The sequence below is a fragment of the Malassezia globosa genome (assembly GCF_000181695.2).
Source record: "Malassezia globosa CBS 7966 chromosome Unknown mgl_sf_6.1, whole genome shotgun sequence".
NCBI lineage: Eukaryota > Fungi > Basidiomycota > Malasseziomycetes > Malasseziales > Malasseziaceae > Malassezia > Malassezia globosa.
This window is the reverse complement of record NW_001849866.1, coordinates 447,522-469,126: the sequence shown is the minus strand read 5'-3', so window position 1 is coordinate 469,126 and position 21,605 is coordinate 447,522. Positions and strand designations below refer to the sequence as shown.

The following is a 21,605-nucleotide window of genomic DNA, read 5'->3' as shown; positions in this document are numbered from 1 at the left end:
TCCTCCACTTTCTCATATGCAGCGAGCAGCAGTGACGCGTCTTTGGCCGACAGCTGCTCGACTGCACGCAGCACCATATTCGACAATGGCAACGCGCAGCTATGCAGCGGCGATTGATGCTTTGAATTCACTGCAGTCAAATGCAGCAACGATAGAGGCTATTAGAAAGAGTGGAAAAACTGTCAATGAGCTTAACGAGCCGGAAATGACAGAGTACCTCGAACGCATTGGCCACTCGCGCGACGAGCTGGATCGAATCCATGTTGTGCATATAACGGGGACGAAGGGGAAAGGTTCAACGGCTGCATTTTGTGATGCACTTTTTCAGAAAATTAAAGGTCTCCTCTCGTATTCGTCCGGGGATCGCCGTATTGGCTTATATACGTCCCCACATATGGTCGCTGCGCGTGAGAGGATTCGAATCGATGGTGCACCTTTATCGGAAGCAGACTTTGCCAAGTTTTTCTGGGAAGTCTGGGATCGGCTTGAGAATAATCCGCACCGGGCGCTGGCGTCCACACCCATACGACCTGTTTACTTTCGTTTTATGACGCTACTTGCTTTTCATGTGTTCATTTCTCTCAAAGTGTCGGCAACGCTCCTTGAGGTCGGTATCGGAGGCATGTATGACTCGACCAACATTGTGAGGTGTCCTATCGTGACGGGTGTCACAGCTCTAGGCCTTGACCATACCGCCATTCTTGGGCATGAACTTAAGGATATTGCCTGGCAAAAAGCCGGCATCTACAAAACAGGTGTGCCGGCATTGAGTGTCGAACAACCTGTAGAAGCTTTGGACGTACTCAGGAAGTATGCTGAGGAGAAAGTCCATGCATCGACATTCCACGTCGTACACACGTACCGCGAGCTGCAGCAAGTCCGCTTGGGCCTAGCAGGCGATCACCAATACTCGAACGCAAGCTTAGCACTGGAGCTCGTACGTTCGTTTGTTGCATCTGGTATTGGAAAAGAGTGCTTTCCGGGTGCCCTCGATATCCTAGGGCCTGTAGGTGAACGTGTTCCAAAAGCAGCGCAAGAAGCACTAGCATCTACATTCTGGCCCGGACGATGTCAAATAGTACCTGCAAAAGAGGCCTTTCACGCAACCTACTTTGTGGATGGCGCACACACCGTTGAGAGCGTGCGTGCATGTGTTCAATGGTTCGTACGCGAGACGGCAGGCAATACAAGGCCGAAGGTGCTTGCGTTCAACTGCACGAATGGGCGGTCAGCACACACTCTTGTGCAGGCAATGCTTGATGAGCTGCGTCAATGCGATGAGGACTCATGCACATTTTTCCAGCGCATATTTTTCTGTACGAATAATACATATGCGGATGGTGGTTCAGCGAGTGATTTGACGTCACGCGCTATAGATCCCAAAGATCTTGAGAGCATGGCTGTTCAGCGGGAGCTCCTGCATGCGTGGTGTGATCTGCAGGGCATAACGCAGCGTGATGCTCTGTCTGCTTTCGGTGGGAATACTAGTATGAGGGATATTCGAGTACATGTGATGCCTACTATTGAGCATGTAATGAACGCTGTGCGGGAATATGCTCAGTCAACACATACTGTGCCAGATGTTTTTGTCGCAGGCAGTCTTCATTTGGTCGGTGGTTTTATGGCACATTTGCAAGCTAAGGGCGCTCTCGACGAGCGCCTACGGAGTACGCAAAACCTTGACCCTGCCACGAAGCTCGTGTCTTAACGAGATGTAGCAATTGTTTGGTTAGGAAACCATAGCCCTGTCGCGGCAAGCCGCGTGTGTTGGTACTTGATGACTACTCCACAATGTCGGTCAGTCGGCGCACAGAAGTTTAGACTGACCACATGGAGGATCGGGGGATGGCGCGCTTGACGTAATTATGCCTGCTTCCCCATATTCTTCCTCCACGACCATGACGCAAATGACAGTGGTACCACGACTAAAGTATATGACGGCATGTGGCATACAAGCAAAGTTGATGGTAGCACCGGTGCGAAGACGTGCATTCCATACGCCTTGTGCGTTGCATGAAGAGATGAAGAATGTGGTATCACATGCAAAGCAATTCCCTGCGTCATTCGTTGTGCCAACGGCCATGCCGGACATGTCGAAACGGACAGCTGAGGAAGCGGCTCATCGGCGCCACATATTGCACATACTGCAGAGCATGAATCTTCCTATGGTGCAGTATGCGTTTGCATATGGCTCTGGTGTATTTAGTCAAGCACCAGTGTCCCAAAAGGTTGGTAATACGCCGCCAATGATTGATATGGTGATTGCGGTGAAAGATCCTATTCACTGGCATGCCGCGAATATGCTAAGGAACAAGTCACATTATCCCTGGTGGACAAGGTGGTGTGGACTTTGGGCCATAAAAGCAGCGCAGAGAATGGGAGCTGGGCTTTGGTATGTGCCGTACGTCAATGTGCAGGACGAGATTGTCAAATATGGCATTGTCTCTGTGGAAGATATGTGCAAAGACTTGCTCTATTGGAACACGCTGTACGTCGGTGGTCGTATGCACAAGCCTATTGCATGCTTGTTTGATGCGACCAACGATCGTGTCCCCAACGCACAACAAGCGAATTTGACGTCGGCACTGAGGGTCGCGTTGCTGATGCTCCCAACCTCATTCACAGAAATGGATTTGTATCGTATGCTTGCTTCTCTTAGCTATATGGGTGACTTTCGGATGAAAGTGCCTGGTGGTGAGAACCAGAACAAGGTCAACAACATTGTCCAGCACCAGCTTCCATGGTTCCGAATCATGTATTCTTCGTTGCTATCGCGATTGCACTTCGTGCATGTGGTGCGTGGTGATGACGTATGTTTCAGTATGAGGCAAGATAAGCGCCCAGCTACCATGGCACTTGTCGCGATCCTCTTGCCACAGAATGTGCGTTTGCGGTTGATACAGCACTATCAGCGCGAGTATCATTTACACCCGGTTTTCGAAAAGTGCAAAAACATGTCTCCTGAGGAACTGATTCCTGCTGCTTTAGCAAATATCCGGAAACTCCGTGATGAGCCAGACATCATTGCTAAGCTGCAAACGGACGATGACTGTGAGGAGGCGGCAGAATGGCCAATTTCCACCCGTTTCTGGCTAGCCGTAGCTCATCAGTCAACGTTCCAAGATGTATTGCGCCAACAAATCGTGGACATTGTAGCTAATCCAGCCCGTGTTCAGTCGCTAAAGGGTTTGTATACCGCTGGCATTGGTCGTTCAGTGCGATATTTGTGGTCCAAGATGCGGAAATATCAAAAAGGTCGAACTTTCACATCGATCAACTCAAAATAGGGTCCTATTTATCTCCACACACAAGAATGCTATGATCGTTGTCTTGAGTTGGGACAAGCGACGCGCAGTGATGAGCAACGTACCCCAGTGTACGACTCGGTTTCTCGAGATACTCGTACACAAAACGAAACAGCTGTATCGATTGTCTTATCCAGACTCCTTGTCATCTTTAAATGATGGCTCCCGATATTCTTAGCTACATACAAGACTATGCGGATGTCGGCTATTATTTATATGTTAACCCATGCGAACTGAACAAAGTTTTGCATGTTTTAGAATTATTAGCGCACATCGAAGATGGTTAACAGAAAATGCCCAGTAAATATACCTCAATCAACGCATTCTGACGCGATGGCGCTCAAGGAAACTAAGACGGAAGCGAGAAAGTAGAGACGTCTTCCGTAGCAGATACATTTGTATGACGAATTTCATGAGAACTTTTCCAACCTACACTTGTACAGAGTGCGACATTTAATCTGATCATTGTATTCGTTTGAGGTCAATTGAATCTTAAGCCAAACGCCGCATCATAGGAAAACCGTGTCATGCGGCACAAAGGGTGAGTTGAATTGGCTTCTCCACGATCGAGGGATAAGCTGGGGTTGGCCGCTGTGGAGGACGCACTCATGCTGCCAATGGCAAGTCTGCAAGTCTGGAAGCGCACGGACGAAACCCGAGGCTGTGGTCGGGCTCGATATAACACGCATTTTTTTTGTTCTGCTTTGTTAGTTCCCCTTCTATTGGTCGCGATCATGAGCTCAACAGTGAGAACTGAGGAAACGAACGTGACATCGACGAATCTGGCGCCTACGAAGGCCGAAAAAGATGAACAGGTATCATCTGTGAAAGCAGGAAAATCGCGAGCAACGGATGAGAATGTCGACGGTGACAACGAAGAGGAGGAGGAGGAGTACAATGAAGAAGAAGACGAAGACTTTGTACGTGACGTGATGCTCTAATGAAATAGGTGGAAGATGAGGAAGAAGAAGACGACGATGATTTTGACGATGATGAAGAGGATGATGATGAAGAGGATGACGATGATGATGATGATGATGACGACGACGACGACGATGAGAATGTCGGTGACAGCGGCGAGGGGCACGATGAAAAGAAGACACCCGCTGCCGACCAAAATAGCAGGTACGTTTATGCTTGTGTGCCTAACTCAGTGAACCGATGAGGGGTGATAAGCGCAAAGCCAACGATAATGGGGGCGACGATAGCAAAGATGAAAAAGATGATTCGGATCACAGCGTGATCAAGGGTGATCAAGGTCAAGCCCGTGGGTCTGAGCCTGCCAAGCATGCACGTAAAGAGTAGGTTGTAGGGTATACGTTTCGTTTATTGAGATTACAAGCGATATGATGTTTGCATAGTGTGCTATGAGGAATTACGGCGCGCATGAAGTTCGGTTTCAAGGGAATAAAGACGGTTTTGGAGGCGCCATACGTTGTGCGATAGAGGCTCAACAGGTTTCGTCGATGCATTGGTATCTAGAAGGAGACCGAGGGCACGTTGGAACTCGCGTTGGGCAGCTTTGAGTGAGCGTGGAGGAAGTCCGCTGAACTGGAATAAGGGATCGAAGCCCTGAGGGTGGCGTGTGGTGGGGTGTTCGTCATGGTCGGGGTCGTCTTCTCTAGAGCTAGAACAGCCTGGTTTGGTATCAGGATGCTTCACATCATGTGGTTCTTTTTCTCGGATGAGTCGGCGCCTGAGAGTCGCTGGGTTGGACTCGGTGCTTGCCGACTCACGCGCGAGAGGTTGGGCGATAGAGGGTGTGGCGCCGGGCGTCTCAGGCTGTATGCGGATACGCGCCGACATACGCTCATCATACAGATCACGACCAAGTCGCTGGCCAAAGACCCCCCCGTTCAAGGCCATCTTGGCCCGTGTGAGCTGCGCAAACCCTTGCTTCATTGCCTGCTCTGCCTGTGCTCGAGCGTGCATGTAGGCATCAAGTGTGTCGAGGTACTCTTCCCACAAGTGGTCGGTGTGATCGCCAGGAGGTCTCAAGACAGTAGGACATGCGGCGTCTTTGTTGAGAAGTGAGGCTGGGACATTCAGGCGCGATGTGCCGTTCATGGGGATCGCCTCGGGCTTCGGCGGCCTCATGTACAGGGGTGCGATCCTAGCGATAAGCTCGTACAAGACTGTGACGACGAATGCGTCTAAAACAAAGTAACCGTATCGCACGCCATATAAAAGCGCACATAGTGACATGGTCCCATACACGACATGGCGTGCATGCTCAAACCCTAGGGAGTGAAATGCTGGAGGCGATAGTGTCCATGGAACCCAGAACAGGTAGATGAGCCACAACAGTGGCGCAACGGCCCACATCTTGTACTGGATGCTGGTGAAGCCCATGGTGAGGCCGGCATTCACATTGCGTACCCAGACGACGAGCATAGGCGCTTGAAGTGGCAGGAGCCATAGCAAGAAGTGCAAGAGCCACAGATGCTCAGCATGTCGAGCACGAAGCACACCAGCGGTATCGTTGAGTGATGCATGCCGTTCAGCTTCTCGAAATGCCATGTAGGAGCTGCAAGTGGCAGCCATGTGGACTATCGTACACAAAAGAATCAACACCTGGTACGGCATGAACACAAGAAACGCGGTAAGCACACATGCGGCGAGCCAAGTCGATGGCTGCCTTGTCCAAGCGAGCCATGTATGCAACCGAGGCGCTTGCTTGAGCTGCGTGGGCTGCGTAGGCAGTGGCAGGTATCGCGGTGCAAGGCGACGAACCAAGATGTACCAGGCACACAGAAGGCTCTCGACGACCACGTGCATGAGCATAGCAAGACTCAAGGCCGTCATGGCTAGCACGGGACCGAGCCACCAAAAGTGCAGCGAGGTAATTCCGATGCCGAGTGTATGCCGTGGCACGCCGAGCGATGCGCCAAAAAATACACACACATGCAGCGCAATAGGAGCGAGAAGCACGATAAGAAGACCGCGTCCATGCGTGAGGGATGCAAGAGCTGCAGAAGGAGAATGCGATGACTGTATGCGAGCAAGTGCCAAGATACCTAGTGGCCATACGAGCAAGGCCAGGCGGTACCGGAGAACAAGCAGCGCAATACTGGCGCGCCAGTGGATCGAGGCATGGATCGATGCGTACGGCAAAGGACATGTACTGTCGAACGTGCCGCTAAATGGAGTACCGATGTATTCGTCGAGGAGCCAGAACTGCAGCCGAGTGCCACGGTGCTTGGGCTCCTGCATAAAGGGAGCCACGCCATGCAATGCGACATGCAAGTGGTTCGACTCATGCAAGCGCAAAGAAGGGAAAATGCGTACATCGCCCGTCGATGCACTAATGAAACGGACCATAGGCGCCATGACCGGCGGTGGCGGATGGAAGCGCGAGGCACAGGGCGCTGGAACGAGCGTGAATGTGTAGGCGAGGAGTGCCGAATCGATGTCGGGAAGGTCCCACTCCCAGAGTGGTCCATGTTCCACATACGAGCTCAGGAGCGAAGAGACATTGAGCCCCGGGAGCTCCCAGGTCCGCGAGCGAAACCAGCCAGGGGTGCCGCGCAGCACGAGTGGCTTGTCCTCGGTCCAGCCATACGTGAGGATCGACGATACATTCTCGCTCGTTGGGAACTCGGCAGGATTCACGGTGTACTCGATGCGCACGCTGTCGATCTCGTACTTGTGTAGGAACGCCGCACTCAGGTGCAAGCGAGATAGCGAGATACTCGGCACATCATACTGGAGGTGTGCATCTGGGAACTTGGTGCCTGGTTCTCGTTCCTTCGCGGGCGAATAAGGAAGGTATTCGAGCCCATTTGTCCAAATCGGATGGCACCAAGCAGGATCGACCATGGTCCGGGTGCGACTGCGGAATTGACGCCTACACACGGACACGAAGAGCTCGTGGTTCTGCGGGACGTACATGCCGCGGTTCGACGTCGATCCGTATGACAAGTTGGACACAAGCTCGAAAGCCAGGCCTCATCGGTGTCATTCGTCATACCCCCGTACTGTTGCCTGGGGCCAGGCGGCGTAATCAAGCGCAGCACATGTACATGTACATTCGTCACATTTAGGTGCGTAAGGATCATGCTTTGCCGCGACGCGAGGTCCGTTGGCATGATTCTAGATCTCATAAATACCATCAATGTTGGCATCAAGTCCGCCGTCGCGAGCGCTAGGCTCTTGTCCTGCGGACTCGCAGCGTCATCGACAATGCCTAGCACCCTGCGCCATAGCTCACGCCGCTGTTTCCGCACGTCAGGCAATGCCCTTGCCTCGGCTATGCGATGGAAAAAAGCATAGTCGCGCAGAAACGCACGAGCGATGCGATAGCGCAGCTGGTCGCACCACACAATTGCCAGATGATCTGTTGAGCTCCAGAGCGATGCTGCCGATGTCGTGAAGGAAGAAAGATGTGACATAGGTGAGCCATGGCCATCGAGTGTGAGCGACGTTGCGTCCGATGACAGCTGCGTATCGAGCAAGCCGCCAGCCAAAGAGATGATAAGCGGCTCATCACGCATGTGACGATGGATTCGGTCGTACACGCGATCCATCGAGCGCTCAAACGGAACAGGCGGGTACGCATGTGGCGTCGAGAGCGTGACGATAGTATCGACAGACGAAACAGGGTAGTTCGGCAGCGTCATAGCCAATCGCGCAACAATGCCGCCCATACTGTGGCCCACAATCCCGATTGTGGTGTTCCGATCATCGCTAAAGCGTCGCGAAGAGGCAGCATCATCTTCCGGTGGGACACTGTCATACTGTGCGCGCAAATAACGCAGCACTTCGTTCACAAAGAAAGCCTGATCTTCCAAGGTGCCACCATGAAACGCAGAAAAGTCTTCGTTAAAGTCCACTGTATACCAGACGGTGGGGCCTAGCACATCCTCCATATCGGGGCGAGGATCATGGCCATTTCTCGTCCAGTATTGATAAAATGCACTCGATGCAAGGCTACGCACCTGCGCGAAACTGCCGGCGTTTCCGGGAATGAACAGCACAGGCATACTGTACAATGGCTGCTCTTTCCACTTGTTCGGCATATGGTAGCCCATTTCTCTGTACTCGCGCAGCGAATACTTTTTCATCACTGGCGAGTCTGACCGTGAATACTGCTGAAGTTGCTCGTCGTGGACCACATATGACGGTAGCATACGTGCCATGCGGCACTCCATACGCATGTCGAGCATGCGCGGAAGATATGCAAACGAGAGTAGCGATATACATAGACAGACGATCCATATTGCACAGCACAGTGCGGGCCGCAACCGCTGACCATTGCGGGTGCGAATCTCGCCGCCCATGTTGTCCACACACTCCTCGACAACGGACCTTCCTTGTTCTATCCTCCGATCGGCGATACTACCTCAAACACCTTGTCTTGTCCTCACCCTACGCGCTGAGCCATGCAAGGCTCGTGCATTGATGTGATGGAACGTCACGTGAAGAAAGATTGGCCCATGGCGACACCTGGGCGGGCTACGTCCCTTGGTGCCATTGCCCGATTGGTCCGATGGCGCTGCGTCCACATTCAAAGTAGGTTTACCGCGCGCCCTTGGCATTGTGGCACGATCAACTACCGACACTTAATTGTAACGAACTTGATCCGGGCGCAGACTTTCTCCCTATAACCATGTCGTATATGGACCGAATCAAAACTGCCGCACGAAAGGCGGGCTCACAAGCTTCTATGTATGCACAAAAGGGATATACGCAGCTTGAATCGCATGCGAGGAACGTGCAGGCAGGATTTAGTCTGCCAGCCGAATGTCAGCGGGCTGCGAAGATTCTCGAGGGTTTCCTTGCAGACCCGAACAACCCAGAAACGGCGCTCAACTCTATTCCCAAGGCTGTGCTTTTGCAGGCAAAGGGTCTCGCTATATTTACTGTTGTGAAAGCTGGGTTTGTCTGGTCGGGCAAAGCAGGTAGTGGTGTTGTCATTGCTCGCTTGCCGGACGGATCATGGTCAGCACCCAGCTGCATTGTTACGGCCGGCGTCGGCTTTGGGTTCCAGATTGGTGCTGACCTAGTCGAATATGTTATTGTAATGAACAGTGAAGAAGCCGTCCGCTCGTTCGGTCTCGCTGGTAACCTGACATTTGGGGGCAACCTAAGCGCTGCAGCTGGGCCCATTGGCTCAGGCGGCGCCATCTCGTCCGCACTCGTGCATGCTGCTCCCATGTTCACGTACAGCCGCAGTAAAGGTTTATACGGCGGCGCATCGTTGGAGGGCACTGCACTCTTGGAGCGGAAAGATGCCAACGCCCAGTTCTATGGCCAATCGATCCCAGCTATGGACCTTTTGCTTGGCAAAGTGCCTGCACCAGAAGTTGCATCGGTCATGTATGAAGTTGTTGAAGCGGCTGAACAGGTCGATGAAACTGGTCTCCCGGAGCAGGCATATGTGCCTCAAGAACATTTCGGCCAGGCCACTACATTGAACCAGAGCGGCGAGGCTACGGGTACGCAATCGGTCGCTGCCTCTGCCGGCGAACCGACATCCTCACAACCGACTGCATCGAAGCCATTCCAGACCAACGAGCCTGGAGTAGATTCTTCTGCTCCTTCAACTCCGTCTGTACCAGGGAAAGCTGCGGATGCCGCGGCAAGCGCCACAAAGCCGTGAGTGTATCAGGCTCGTTGGGTCCTTGCCGGTTGTAGAATCAAACACACACACACACACACACACTATTTCCACGCACCAATCCACTCCTCTTCGATTGCCTGCGTTTATTGCCTACTATGATCTTAACCGAGAGGCTCTTTCCTTATACGCGGCCTTTATGCTTGCTCCCTCTTGGAGCTCAAACTTGCTTTATGGTCGCCCGTTCTCCTCCGCAATCCCGTGTATTCACTGCTTCCGCTACATCCCTGCTCGCGTACTATTTTCGGACTTGCTATGTACACATAGGGGGCCGTGGTGTAGGTCTTTTAAATGATTTCGATGATAATGTGGACCCCAGCATACTGTCATTTGTGGCTTTGACTCGATGAATCAACGATGGTTCGTCGGTGGCATGACATGCAGTGGGCTCATCCGTCGCATGCAAAATGACGCCAGGTACGTCGTTTACTGCGTCTTCTGGCGAGAGCAGCATGGATATCCGCCGCTGCTCAGAATAGTCACATTCTCCACTGGGCTCGTGACAAGAGCGATGTTCGTGCTCCAACACAGGTTTTGTTTCTGCCGTTGTAGACAGTTTCTGGAGTGCTTCAATCAGGTCTTGCGCCAATGTATCGGTGTTAGGGCGACCTTCCACTTGCTGCTCCCAGCCGACTGGCGGACTGCCCGGCGGGCTAATCAGAAAGTCTCGCTCCGGCACAGGTGGCTCCAAAAACGTTGTTGATCCATCTAGTGTTCGCGCGACAACATACTCACCCGAAGGAAGCAGAACAAGTGGTGTTTCATGATCATAATACACGCGTAGCATAGAACTAGACCGTGTCAGTGAGATAGTCTTGGACCATATCCGGGAAGGCACGTACGTTTCTGACGATCCTTCATCGTCATCATCGTCATGAGGTATAAGCAGCCGATCAAGGACTTGCTTGATGCGCTGTGCCTCCGACACCTCTTCGAACACAGCCATCGCTTGACGAAATGCCGGCATGGGTGTCCAATCTACAACATGACCATACGCATGCAGCACATCGAGAAACAGAGATACAGCATTCTCAGAAGCAAAAAACGTCGGCGGAAAATGAACGAACATCAACGTATTGGTTGGTTTGACACTCTGCGCCTGTGCATCCTACCGTTAATATGGTCGATAGCGCGCGTCGGGACTTTGGACTTCCGAACGCACCCTTCCTCCAGCACATTTCTGGTTATCAGCTGAACGGTCATGGTCATCGTTGTCGTCATGATCATCAAATTCAGACGTGAGATTCGCGAGACCAGCCAATGGGTGATGATTTAATCCCTCTTCATCCACGATTCCGGCGGAAGGATGCAAAGACGCACAATACGAAAGAGAGTCATACAGCGAATTCACTGCTAAATGAGTTCACCAGATCCTGCACATGCATAAACGTACTGATTGAGCTGTCCTGTACAAGTATCCACATCTCTTTTACTTCGCCGTTTTCCTCCTCATTCTCTTTCTCATCATCACGCTCGGGATGATCGTCTAGTTGACAGTACAAACATGTATCCAACAAGAACATGTCCGAACCACGTAGCTCTTCGGGCACAAAACGCGAAATCGCATGCAAAGCTATAGATGGATAATCGAGATGAAAACCGTTGCTAGTTTCATTCGTCTCTTGTGGAAAGAATGTTAGGCGCGTTTCTGTGAGCCACAGCTGACCAGTCATGTCAATCATATTCGATTTGCGTGATTTGTCGCCTTGGCACAAATCAAGCGGCGCAGGTCGTATCCCTACACGAGTTGATGGTATGTGTAGTATGATCTTTGAACCCTGTTGCCCAGGTGCCGCCGCTGGCACCGTAGGCATTGGCCGCTCAGACGTTGCCACCAAAGGCATGAGGAAGTCAATTAACGTGGAGGAATACGCATGAGCGTGTGAGTGGTGTCGATGCGCACAGATGGTGCTGAGTCAGCCGGAGCATGCTCCGTCTAATGGAGGAGCACGCTGTGTGGAGGTGTCAAGGACGAGAGCGGCTTCTTGATCGAATGGGCGGTCTCTACGGTGGTGTAGTATTTCACGTGACATTTTTCTACATGGCCGGGCGGAGGCGAGGGGTCCAGAAAGGGGACTCCAAAGAGTTGTGGCCGTCGAGCTGCACGACTTGATCACCTTACGTCAAGAAGCCAACTATGGGCAGCTCATCGAACCCGGCTCACAAGGCAGGCGTGCCGCGCACTGGTACGTGATATGCGGTGCACCATGAGAAGCGTTCTAACAAGCATAGGTCTCGTTTGGGGTATCAACCGTGGTCACCCGACTAACCGCCGTGTCCTGGCTCCCCGACGTGTGCAAAGCAAGGGTGTGTCTAGCGAGCGTGTGAAGACAATCCGGAGCATCATTCGTGAGGTGACGGGCTTTGCTCCTTACGAGCGTCGTGCTATGGAATTGATCCGTAACTCGAAGGTATGTAAATTGGATTGGGTTGTGCCATTCTGCGCCTTTTATCGACGGTTTCCTACATGCTTGTTTAGGGGCATACTGAGCGACATGGCACTGTGGTCAATGACGTGTGGTAACATTGCTCGGCCTGCTTGGCATGTTGATCTAGGAGAGGTATCGCACAACCTACCAGTTTCTCGACTCATCTGAACGCGCGTTCTAACCAACCAGGACAAGCGTGCACGCAAGTTCATCAAGCGTCGCATTGGTACAATCGGCCGTGCTAAGCGGTACGTATGACAGACAAATATCGAATGACGGTCGACTAACCCCGATAGTAAGATGGAAATTCTCACGACGGCCATTGCTGAGCAGCGCCGCTCTGGTCACTAAATGCGTCTGTCTGTTTCTGCCCATATACTACAACCACATAGTGGTCCAAAATACAACCGCTTCGCCTAGGCCAGGCATGTGTTCCATTCGAAATGCGAATAGCGCCCGCTTGTTTGCTACTTGAGTGAGATTACATAGACAGTCAGTGGAATAATGGCGCATCGGTTGGCTTTGTGACATCGTCATGAGTTCATTTATCTGGCCTCATCATTAAGTATGGTTTTGCACAAAGATCATAGCAATATTGTACCATTGGATTGGTACTAAAGCGAAGCCCTACTATAAGTGAACATGACTGCTCGAAATCAGTCACGTATGCATATAAGCTGGCAGGCCTCTAGGCCCTCTCTAGACGCCCCTGTCGCTCGATCCTTTTCCACATTTCAGAACGCCCGAATGAGCGTGTGTTAGAAGCTCCTACTAGGCTAGTTTGACAGGGTTTACGAAAATCAGCGTCCAGCAAGAATTTTCGTCCACATACATCATACTTGTGTGCCGCTTGATCAATCATGGCCGAGTATGATCTAACGCAGACGCTTCTGGCGTACATGGACCCGCATCTGGGCTTGCCTCTGCTATCGCATCTGCGCTCTTTGAGCATTTTTGATGCGAAAGATCTCGCGAAAGCCCAGTACGAGCTGGGCAAGAAGACCAATATGGTCGATTACACAATGCAGTTCTTTCGGGAGGCTTACCCAGGAGAAGACGAGCCAAAAGATGTAGCTGAACGTGCGAATCAGCTGGAGGCCAAGAACAACCATCTTGCAAAAGAGGCAGAACATGTACTGACGGTCATCGAAGACCCCAACGTGGCCGGTGCTCTCAAGCAGGACAAGGCACAAAATCTCGAATGGTTAAAGCAGCAGTACAAGCTTACAACGGATCAGATCAATGTTTTATACGAATACGGACGCTTCCTTTTCTCTTGCGGAAAGTACAGTGAAGCCTCGTCGTATCTATACCATTTCTGCATCCTATCTCCGGACACGAAGCTGTACGAGTCCGTGCTCTGGGGCAAGCTGGCCTGCGATACGCTCACTGGTGATTGGGATCGTGCTATGGATGATGTTCGCGTGCTTCGTGAATACATTGATGCACAGCGTGCAACGACCTCGGTTGTTTCAGCAAGCGAAGAACGTCGGATTTCACATGAAGACATTCTACAGAAACGTGTGTGGCTATTGCACTGGAGCCTGTTTGTCTTTTTCAATCACCCAAATGGACGCTTTAAGCTTGTCGAGATGTTCCTTAGTCCGACGTACTTGAGCACGATCCAAATGTCATGCTGGTGGCTTCTTCGCTACTTGGTGATTGCGCTCGTCGTCACACGACGACAGGCAACTCGTGGCTACCTGATCGAAGGCACAGGTTACTCACAGACAACGAAGCTGACGGCTCAGGCGGCGCTGCGCGAGGTATCGAAAGACATCCAGATGGAGGCTTATCGTCTCCAGCCGGATCCGTTCATCGACTTTTTCCGCCAGCTATATGTGGAACTGGACTTTGAGTGTGCACAAGCCGAACTGGCAAAGGCTGAGTCAGTTGTCCGACATGACTTTTTCCTCCAAGATGTCGCTGACCCATTTATCGAGCATGCTCGCCTCCTTGTCAGCGAGGTGTACTGCCGAATTCACCAAAAGGTTGATATCGTCGATCTGTCGAAGCGGCTCAACATGTCCAAGGAAGATGGCGAGAAATGGATTGTCAAACTCATTTGCGACACTAAGATGGATGCGAAAATCGATCTGAAGGAAGGCGTTGTTCGTATGAACCAGCCACGTCCCATCGTGTATCAGTCGGTCATTGATAAAACACGAGGAATCACATTCCGCACATCGGCTCTTGCTCAGGCTATGGATCGTCGTGCGCATCCACCAGCTGCAACTAGTGATGCAGCCCAGCGGCGGCCACGTAAGAATGAGACACGCAGTGATGCAGACTCCCATGCGGATGCTGATGGTAATGCAACCAACGCACAGGCACAGTCTCGGACACTAGCTGCAGGCGCGACAAGTGCTCCAGCAGCGACTGCTGAATCGGCCTAACCTTTCTAGATAAATGGATAGACTTCTTCTGGCTCGCCTTCGGGGGCGGTGGCCCGATGGGGTGATGAAATTCCCATGACTTGGTACTGCGTGCCCATACCGTTCGTCTCAATCAGACGATTCGCAGCTCGTTGGATTTCGGCTTGACGATCAGCCCTGTTCGACTCCACTAGGTTTTTGACCCGCAACGACAGGCCAAGGGCTGTCAAAAAGTCCTGCTGAGACAGTGGCCCGTATGTGTAGGCATTGGTGGTGTGTATTGCATGCATAAGGAACGTGAAGTCGACGTTGGCCGTGAGGTCGGATTGGCCTGGCATCTCGAGCGGATCCACAAGCTTGTGTGCACGGAAAGCTCGGAAACTATCACTGAAAAAGCGCATACCACCATAGTCGATAACGAGTCCACAGCCACCAAGTGATGGCTTCGAACGTTTGTCGATCACGTCTGGCGGGGGTGCTTGGGCTTGATCGGGGCGGAGTGCCGGATAGCCCGACACCCATTCGCCGATCTTTCGGGCCACGGTCCAGCTGGCAGGGCTAATTTCGACCCGCTGGCCAGGCTGAAGTGCTTTAAAGCGCTCAGACTTGGCGGCGAGCAGTTGCGTCCACGCAGTGGGACCGGGCGAGAGGACGTATCGAAGTCCAGGCTCTGGGCGAGGTTTACCAAGGTCTGAAGCCTTGATCACATTGACCGGCTTGCTCTCATCGTTGACGTCGACCATGACTTCCCGCCAACCATCAATATGCTTTTCAAATATGTGGATTGGAAGCGCATCAAAAAATTCGTGTGCCACAACGATGGTCCACGCATTTGGCTCTGTAGGCACCTGCTCGTACGACGCAAACCATTCCACACGCAAATCATTAGGCGCCAGCTGGTCAACAGGGGTGTCTGCATTTGCGATCGAGCGACCAAAGCGGCTTAGGGTAGCACTCAAGTTCGCTTCCTGCTGTTCAATAAACAGTGGTGAGGACTCGATCAGCTCGATCGAGCGGATCGCCGATATCATATCAGGGAATGCAGAAAACGTTCGCAGCATATCACACAGCAACGTGCCACGTCCAGGACCCAGTTCGACAATGCGTACGTTTTTCGGAGCGCCAGCCGATTGCCAGCGCGAAATGAAGAACACAGCGAGCAACTCACCAAACACTTGGCTAATTTCTGGACTTGTGATGAAGTCTCCTCGAGTGCCGAGAATCCTAGAATTTTCCTGCTGGCTCTTGCTTGCATAATATCCATAGTCAGGATTCGTCAGGCATGCTTGCATGTAGGCAGGTATCGTCAAGGGACCACGCGCCTTATGTTAGTGAATGCTGCATGGTACATACCTTGATGGCATCGATCAGCACACGTTTCAGAGTTCCTTGATTCAAATTGGCATCAGTCGACAAAGAGCGCCGAATTTGCGCTTGGGAGACCGCGCGTATAGCGCGAACAGCGCAATGACGCCACCACATCCTGTTCCGGGCGTCGATCTATTATCTGGCACGTTAGTGTGAGACTTGGTAAGGCTCCATATCGGCTTACGAAGTGAAATGTGGAGGCACAATCTTGGTCGCTCGAACATTTGTGCAGGCGCTGGGGAAAGTAAAAAATTTGTTCGTGCGGGTGGCAGATTCAAGTGAAATTCTGTGTCGACGTTGTACGTAACGAACGACTAGACGACATTCCCCCTTGTTTAAGTTTGCAAGCGTAAGCATGTCGTCGTCGTCAAGTACGCGTACAACAAAACGCCAAGTCGATGCTGAAGGAGAGCATGCGTCGCGGACGAAAAAAAGCAAAAGCGGTAGCGTGACTCTGCATGCAGATTCGTCGTCGGCTGCGATTGGACCCATGTTACGTACGTACGCCTGTGTTGCTTGTTGAATTCTGACACATGCATGAAGTCTCCCTTTCCGATTTCATGCCGGACAAACATGCCAATTTTCAACTGTACCGCGCTCCTAGTGATGCTATTGAGCCAAGTGAAAGTGCGTCGGGCTCGACTTCAACTTCCGTACCCCTTGCTACACTTGATGACCGATTGCTTTTAGCTGGCGATACGAACGCAATTCAGTACACGAGCACGAATTGGGGCTGGGGGGCTTCGGCGCGTGCTGCGCCTGAACTGCGTCGAGAGACGCGCGGATACTCTGGCGACTACTTGATGGGCATATATGACAAGACAAAGAAGCAGGTGACTCTTCGTGCTGTGCCTTTGTTTACGCTGAATCGATCAATCAAAGCCCTTGCGAATCTTAGCTCAGCAGCGACGGAGCGTGGTATGCACAACGATTTCGACTACACAAGAGCACGTCGTGATCTCGGCGAGGCATTCGGTAACAAGAAGCAGAAGCAAGCCGCGCGCAACATGGACCGCATGAAAGTTAATACAGAAAACATGGACAACATTCTCGAGCATGTGGCTTCTGGCATTGGCGAATCTGCCTCGACATTGCCAACAGAAAAGGAACTTACTGCATCGCTCAATACAAGTCGCGCCCTTCCGCAAGCGCATCTCGATGCGACTGAGCCAGCTGGCGTGTACCCACTTGAGTCGCTTGTGCCTATGACTGTACTGAATGCCTTGCACACACGACACTTGCTCAAATGCACAACGCAGGCCGAGCTAGGAAAGGCTCTACGCGTACTGCCGCAGCCGTCGCCGTGGCTCTTGCCACGCCTATGGCAGATCGTGCAGACTGCACAAAATGACGCGGGAAATACTTCGCGTGCAATGGAATTGATCAGGATTGGATACTATGTGGCGATTCTGCTGGCGTTCCGCAAATATGCGCGTGGGCTGAGCCGGCATGGTGAGGACGGCGTGTCGAGCATTTCGCAAAAGATGCGACTACCAGATCATGAAAGGGATATTGTCATGGAGCATCTCGTGTCTCATTTTGCTGAGCAATCGCGTGGCTCTCAACGATACGCAATGACAGCTACAGGCGATACTCGTTTGTTTGCAAGTATTCTTGTTGTTGGACTGCACTTGGAAGACTTCAGCATCGCGCCTGAAGCACCCGCGCAAGAACTCAGCGTGACGACCCAAAGGTTCGTTGATACCTAGTTTGTACGACATATTCCTAACGTGACACAGGGTGAATGAAATGTTGAAATCGCTAGGCTGTTCTAGCACGCAGAGCACACGTCGTGGCGTCGATGAAGACGGCGCCATTACACAACAACAACAGCAGCAGCGTCGGTGGTATTTGCGTCTACCGCTCTCATTCCCAAGCCAGCGCAAGCGTGGTCCTTCACGTCGTTAATGATGGATCTGGTAGAGTAGCCATAGCCAATGGTGGAATATGTCTTCCACGCTCCGCTGCTGCAGGACTTGCATGCATATCGTAGTACTCTTGCAGTGTGATGTGCCGCACGTCATGAGGAATCTTGTGGATCCTTGCCTCCATCTGTGCCTTGGCCGCCTCCCAATGGCGATAAGCACTCCGTTCTAGGCGGGCCATTAACTTGTCGCCTGCGTCAGACGCACATCTATGCATACTTACATTCCATGTCGTAGTTCTCTAGCACCTCTTTGATCTGCTCATCAGATAATATGCGTGCTTGAGTGCCGCGCGTACGCTTTCGTCCCATTCCAAACAAGCAATGGATACGCCCACCAACAACACTCTTTTCGCGCTGTAAATGCAACGTTGCGTCACTGCTTCACCCCGCGAGGCACAAGACCCAACACACACGCGAGTCATGTCACGTGACCAGGCATATGAACAGCAAGCAAGAGTCAGAGACCATCGATTACTACTAGAAAATCATGTGGCGTACGTCACGGTCAGTGCCAGTGCGTCCGCACGCGTCGCACATGCAGGTATGGTCACTATCGGCGCTCTCGAGCGAGGGTTTCCGTGGCCTAGATACCTTGGGACTGGCGCCTATCTTGCAAGAAACACACTCTGGCTACCTACAAATTCATTCGAACGGGTCACTAACAGTTGCATGGCAAAATTCTACAGAGGGCGACAGAAACATGTGGCAATACTGGCACATTTTGCCCGAGGACCAAATAGCGATACTTACACGATCCAAACAGATACCCACCAACTACGACAGGAACGCATTGACGAAAAGACATATCTCCTCTGACGCTTGGGAAGCATTGCAACTTGCCACAAGATGGTTGCATCGCGTGCATGCCCACACACCTATAGTAAAATGGTACGACGTATACGCAAGTGAACAAGTAAAGCAAACGTATAGCACGACATACAGTCACGTCATGGGCATAGTATACTCAACAACGCGAGACGGCGTGCCAGACATAGAATTACGTCTCCACTGCATGCATACGAAACATGAGTATATCAGCGTGCGAGTGAGCCGAGAACGCCGTCAGGTCACACTGCAGCAATATGCAGATACCGCACAAATGAAACATGAAGCGACTACACTGAAGACCATGTCTCTGGAAGCCGCACAGGAAATACATCATCAAGCTAAAGACTCGAGTCTTCAACACTGGGCTATAAGAAAAGCCCTCGCGATGCAAGCCTCTGCCGATCTGATGCGCGCGTACACTCAGCCATCCGTTACACCCGTATCTCCCAAACCACTTACGCATCAACGACGTCATGATTTACAAGTAAAAGAACGAGCATGGTATGAGAGAAGGAATGCAGCGTGGCCGTTCGACAATGCAAGCCGACGATGTCGTCGACGACAACAATGACCAGCAGACTTATGTATGTGGGGAGGCTGCGAAGCAGCTCCGACCATTGAAACTCACGAGCTCCTTGTCGGCACGCATTAGAAGCCTCCCATCCGATCTAGATCCGCGTCCATGTCAATGAGCCATAAATCATTGACACATCAACTTGGTATGGCGGGCCTTGCGGAAAGAGGAACGCGTATTAGGCTTCGACTATTTAACGAGATTTTTCTAGGGGGGGGAATTTGATTTTCTCGCATTTTTCGACACAGGGTCGAAAATAGTGTGCGGGCGGCATTGACTACCATGTGTCTCGGTCGATGTAGTCACATGAATCGGGTCAATCTGGCATCCGTATGGGGGGAGGGAGAGGTGCATTTGGCATACAAACTAGAGAAAACCAGCAAATTTGGACAAGAATGCAAACGAATTGAAGCCAGAGAGTGATACGAACAGCTACATACTGAGATGGAGAGACAACCTTGATCCATCTTCGAACACCATTATGGTTACAAGCGCTGTGGGTGCATGCATGGCTCGAGCGAAACATGCAAGACCCGATCGTGGGTGTGACTTTCTCACATAAGCGGGCTGCGGCACGCGCGCCAGCAAAAAACAAGCCAACATGCCACCGGGTGAATGACAAATAATCCTAGTAGGCACTAAGGGTTTGTTTGTGGGCACACAAGAAAAGAGTGGGTCTTTTCTGACCTCCGTCTACGTTGGTATACTAGCACCATGGGATTGTCTGTTTCGCGACTGCTGTCTGGCCTCTTTGGCAAGAAGGAAATGCGTATGTACATGGATGCAATCGCGCTCAAAAGACTCATACGATGAATAGGTATCCTGATGGTCGGTCTTGATGCCGCTGGTAAGACCACCATTTTGTACAAACTGAAGCTGGGTGAAATTGTCACCACGATCCCCACAATCGGTGAGTATTGATCACACACCCAGCTCGTTTGCACCATGATGCACTTGGGCAATAGTAAGACGTGTCTAGGATAGCACTTACACTGTGAACAGGTTTCAACGTCGAGACCGTGGAATACAAGAACATCTCATTCACTGTGTGGGATGTTGGTGGTCAGGACAAGATCCGTCCTCTGTGGCGCCACTGTACGTACTTACTGATGGTCGGATGGGCTCATATGCAGACTTCCAAAACACACAGGGCATCATCTTCGTTGTCGACTCGAATGACCGCGAACGTATTCCTGAGGCCCGCGAAGAACTCCAGCGTATGCTGAACGAGGATGAACTTCGTGATGCTCTCTTGCTGGTGTTCGCCAACAAGCAGGACTTGCCAAATGCGATGAATGCCGCTGAAATCACTGATAAGCTCGGATTGCACAGTCTTCGTCAACGTCAATGGTATGTACACATGAGTCGGACAGCTACTGTCCCACTGTTCACCCCCTTTTTCCCCTGGGCCTATCCTACGTTTATACAGAGGCAGTAGGCTGTCGTTTTCCTTCTTATGTTCTATTTCTAACACTTTCAGGTTCATCCAGGCAACATGCGCCACGAGCGGTGACGGTCTGTACGAAGGTCTTGAATGGGTATGTATACGACAAATAAGGGCGAGTGACTAACGGGTCCGCAGCTGAGCACAAACCTGAAGCGCCGCTCGTAATGTGTTCCTATCCTTCCCGTTGTGATCTAAGCGAGAGAACCATCTCCTCATGTTGACTAGTTTTATTTCGTATGTATGGTGCTTCTAGTGAGCTACAATGGAAATCATCATTGGCGAACTATGAGTATTTGCGCCAGATGAGCTCTTCTACCTCTGTGATGACGTCTGTCCCGCGTTTTGAGGCGGGTCGCCTGGTCACGTCCAAGACAAGAGAGTGTGCATAGCATGTGAGGACATGTCCACCTTACTATTGTCCACAATCTACTCGAAGCAGTTCGTCTTATGGATAGAGAACACTGCGTATGGTTTCTCTCTCTTGTCCATAAAATCATGCCGATTCCTCAGGGACCAACGCAGCCGATATCATGGGGCTTATGAGTGTCTTGCCCGGGACATGTAGTGCGGACATGAAAAGAGGTACAATGATTTCGTAAGCAAGCACCAACCACCCGTCAGTCTGTGGAACAGACGCCCTACAATTTTTTTCAGTGCTTATGTATATGACGTGCATCCGTGCGTGGTGCGTGTAGAAGCCATCGCGACCGCGAAATCGACGGAGCACGCCACC

The 21,605-nt window shown here is 51.7% G+C and overlaps 13 protein-coding genes across 13 annotated transcripts; 8 read left to right on the top strand and 5 right to left on the bottom strand.

The window, feature by feature from the left end:
* Window positions 1-85: 85 nt before the first annotated feature.
* Window positions 86-1,708, top strand: MGL_2690 (uncharacterized protein; the record flags this gene model as incomplete). Its single annotated transcript, XM_001730256.1, has 1 exon — window positions 86-1,708. The coding sequence occupies one exon, from the start codon at window positions 86-88 to the stop codon at window positions 1,706-1,708; it is 1,623 nt and encodes a 540-aa protein (XP_001730308.1).
* A 382-nt stretch (window positions 1,709-2,090) lies between these two features.
* MGL_2689 (uncharacterized protein) lies at window positions 2,091-3,287 on the top strand (the record flags this gene model as incomplete). Its single annotated transcript, XM_001730255.1, has 1 exon — window positions 2,091-3,287. The coding sequence occupies one exon, from the start codon at window positions 2,091-2,093 to the stop codon at window positions 3,285-3,287; it is 1,197 nt and encodes a 398-aa protein (XP_001730307.1).
* A 752-nt stretch (window positions 3,288-4,039) lies between these two features.
* On the top strand, window positions 4,040-4,470 carry MGL_2688 (uncharacterized protein; the record flags this gene model as incomplete). Its single annotated transcript, XM_001730254.1, has 2 exons — window positions 4,040-4,225; window positions 4,255-4,470. 2 exons carry the CDS (start codon window positions 4,040-4,042, stop codon window positions 4,468-4,470), a joined length of 402 nt encoding a protein of 133 aa, XP_001730306.1.
* A 200-nt stretch (window positions 4,471-4,670) lies between these two features.
* MGL_2687 (uncharacterized protein) lies at window positions 4,671-7,124 on the bottom strand (the record flags this gene model as incomplete). The annotated part of the gene is made up of 1 exon (XM_001730253.1): window positions 4,671-7,124. One exon carries the CDS (start codon window positions 7,122-7,124, stop codon window positions 4,671-4,673), a length of 2,454 nt encoding a protein of 817 aa, XP_001730305.1.
* A 273-nt stretch (window positions 7,125-7,397) lies between these two features.
* Window positions 7,398-8,323, bottom strand: MGL_2686 (uncharacterized protein; the record flags this gene model as incomplete). The annotated part of the gene is made up of 2 exons (XM_001730252.1): window positions 7,398-7,462; window positions 7,594-8,323. The coding sequence occupies 2 exons, from the start codon at window positions 8,321-8,323 to the stop codon at window positions 7,398-7,400; spliced, it is 795 nt and encodes a 264-aa protein (XP_001730304.1).
* Window positions 8,324-8,913: 590 nt separating this feature from the next.
* Window positions 8,914-9,906, top strand: MGL_2685 (uncharacterized protein; the record flags this gene model as incomplete). Its single annotated transcript, XM_001730251.1, has 1 exon — window positions 8,914-9,906. The coding sequence occupies one exon, from the start codon at window positions 8,914-8,916 to the stop codon at window positions 9,904-9,906; it is 993 nt and encodes a 330-aa protein (XP_001730303.1).
* A 271-nt stretch (window positions 9,907-10,177) lies between these two features.
* On the bottom strand, window positions 10,178-10,993 carry MGL_2684 (uncharacterized protein; the record flags this gene model as incomplete). Its single annotated transcript, XM_001730250.1, has 2 exons — window positions 10,178-10,715; window positions 10,767-10,993. The coding sequence occupies 2 exons, from the start codon at window positions 10,991-10,993 to the stop codon at window positions 10,178-10,180; spliced, it is 765 nt and encodes a 254-aa protein (XP_001730302.1).
* Window positions 10,994-11,258: 265 nt separating this feature from the next.
* MGL_2683 (uncharacterized protein) lies at window positions 11,259-11,606 on the bottom strand (the record flags this gene model as incomplete). Its single annotated transcript, XM_001730249.1, has 1 exon — window positions 11,259-11,606. The coding sequence occupies one exon, from the start codon at window positions 11,604-11,606 to the stop codon at window positions 11,259-11,261; it is 348 nt and encodes a 115-aa protein (XP_001730301.1).
* Window positions 11,607-12,061: 455 nt separating this feature from the next.
* On the top strand, window positions 12,062-12,704 carry MGL_2682 (uncharacterized protein; the record flags this gene model as incomplete). Its single annotated transcript, XM_001730248.1, has 4 exons — window positions 12,062-12,110; window positions 12,157-12,335; window positions 12,543-12,601; window positions 12,650-12,704. 4 exons carry the CDS (start codon window positions 12,062-12,064, stop codon window positions 12,702-12,704), a joined length of 342 nt encoding a protein of 113 aa, XP_001730300.1.
* A 509-nt stretch (window positions 12,705-13,213) lies between these two features.
* On the top strand, window positions 13,214-14,592 carry MGL_2681 (uncharacterized protein; the record flags this gene model as incomplete). Its single annotated transcript, XM_001730247.1, has 2 exons — window positions 13,214-14,468; window positions 14,555-14,592. 2 exons carry the CDS (start codon window positions 13,214-13,216, stop codon window positions 14,590-14,592), a joined length of 1,293 nt encoding a protein of 430 aa, XP_001730299.1.
* Window positions 14,593-14,754: 162 nt separating this feature from the next.
* MGL_2680 (uncharacterized protein) lies at window positions 14,755-16,020 on the bottom strand (the record flags this gene model as incomplete). The annotated part of the gene is made up of 1 exon (XM_001730246.1): window positions 14,755-16,020. The coding sequence occupies one exon, from the start codon at window positions 16,018-16,020 to the stop codon at window positions 14,755-14,757; it is 1,266 nt and encodes a 421-aa protein (XP_001730298.1).
* A 609-nt stretch (window positions 16,021-16,629) lies between these two features.
* On the top strand, window positions 16,630-17,805 carry MGL_2679 (uncharacterized protein; the record flags this gene model as incomplete). Its single annotated transcript, XM_001730245.1, has 1 exon — window positions 16,630-17,805. The coding sequence occupies one exon, from the start codon at window positions 16,630-16,632 to the stop codon at window positions 17,803-17,805; it is 1,176 nt and encodes a 391-aa protein (XP_001730297.1).
* Window positions 17,806-20,139: 2,334 nt separating this feature from the next.
* On the top strand, window positions 20,140-21,037 carry MGL_2678 (uncharacterized protein; the record flags this gene model as incomplete). Its single annotated transcript, XM_001730244.1, has 6 exons — window positions 20,140-20,194; window positions 20,243-20,335; window positions 20,428-20,520; window positions 20,559-20,775; window positions 20,906-20,963; window positions 21,008-21,037. 6 exons carry the CDS (start codon window positions 20,140-20,142, stop codon window positions 21,035-21,037), a joined length of 546 nt encoding a protein of 181 aa, XP_001730296.1.
* Window positions 21,038-21,605: the final 568 nt, after the last annotated feature.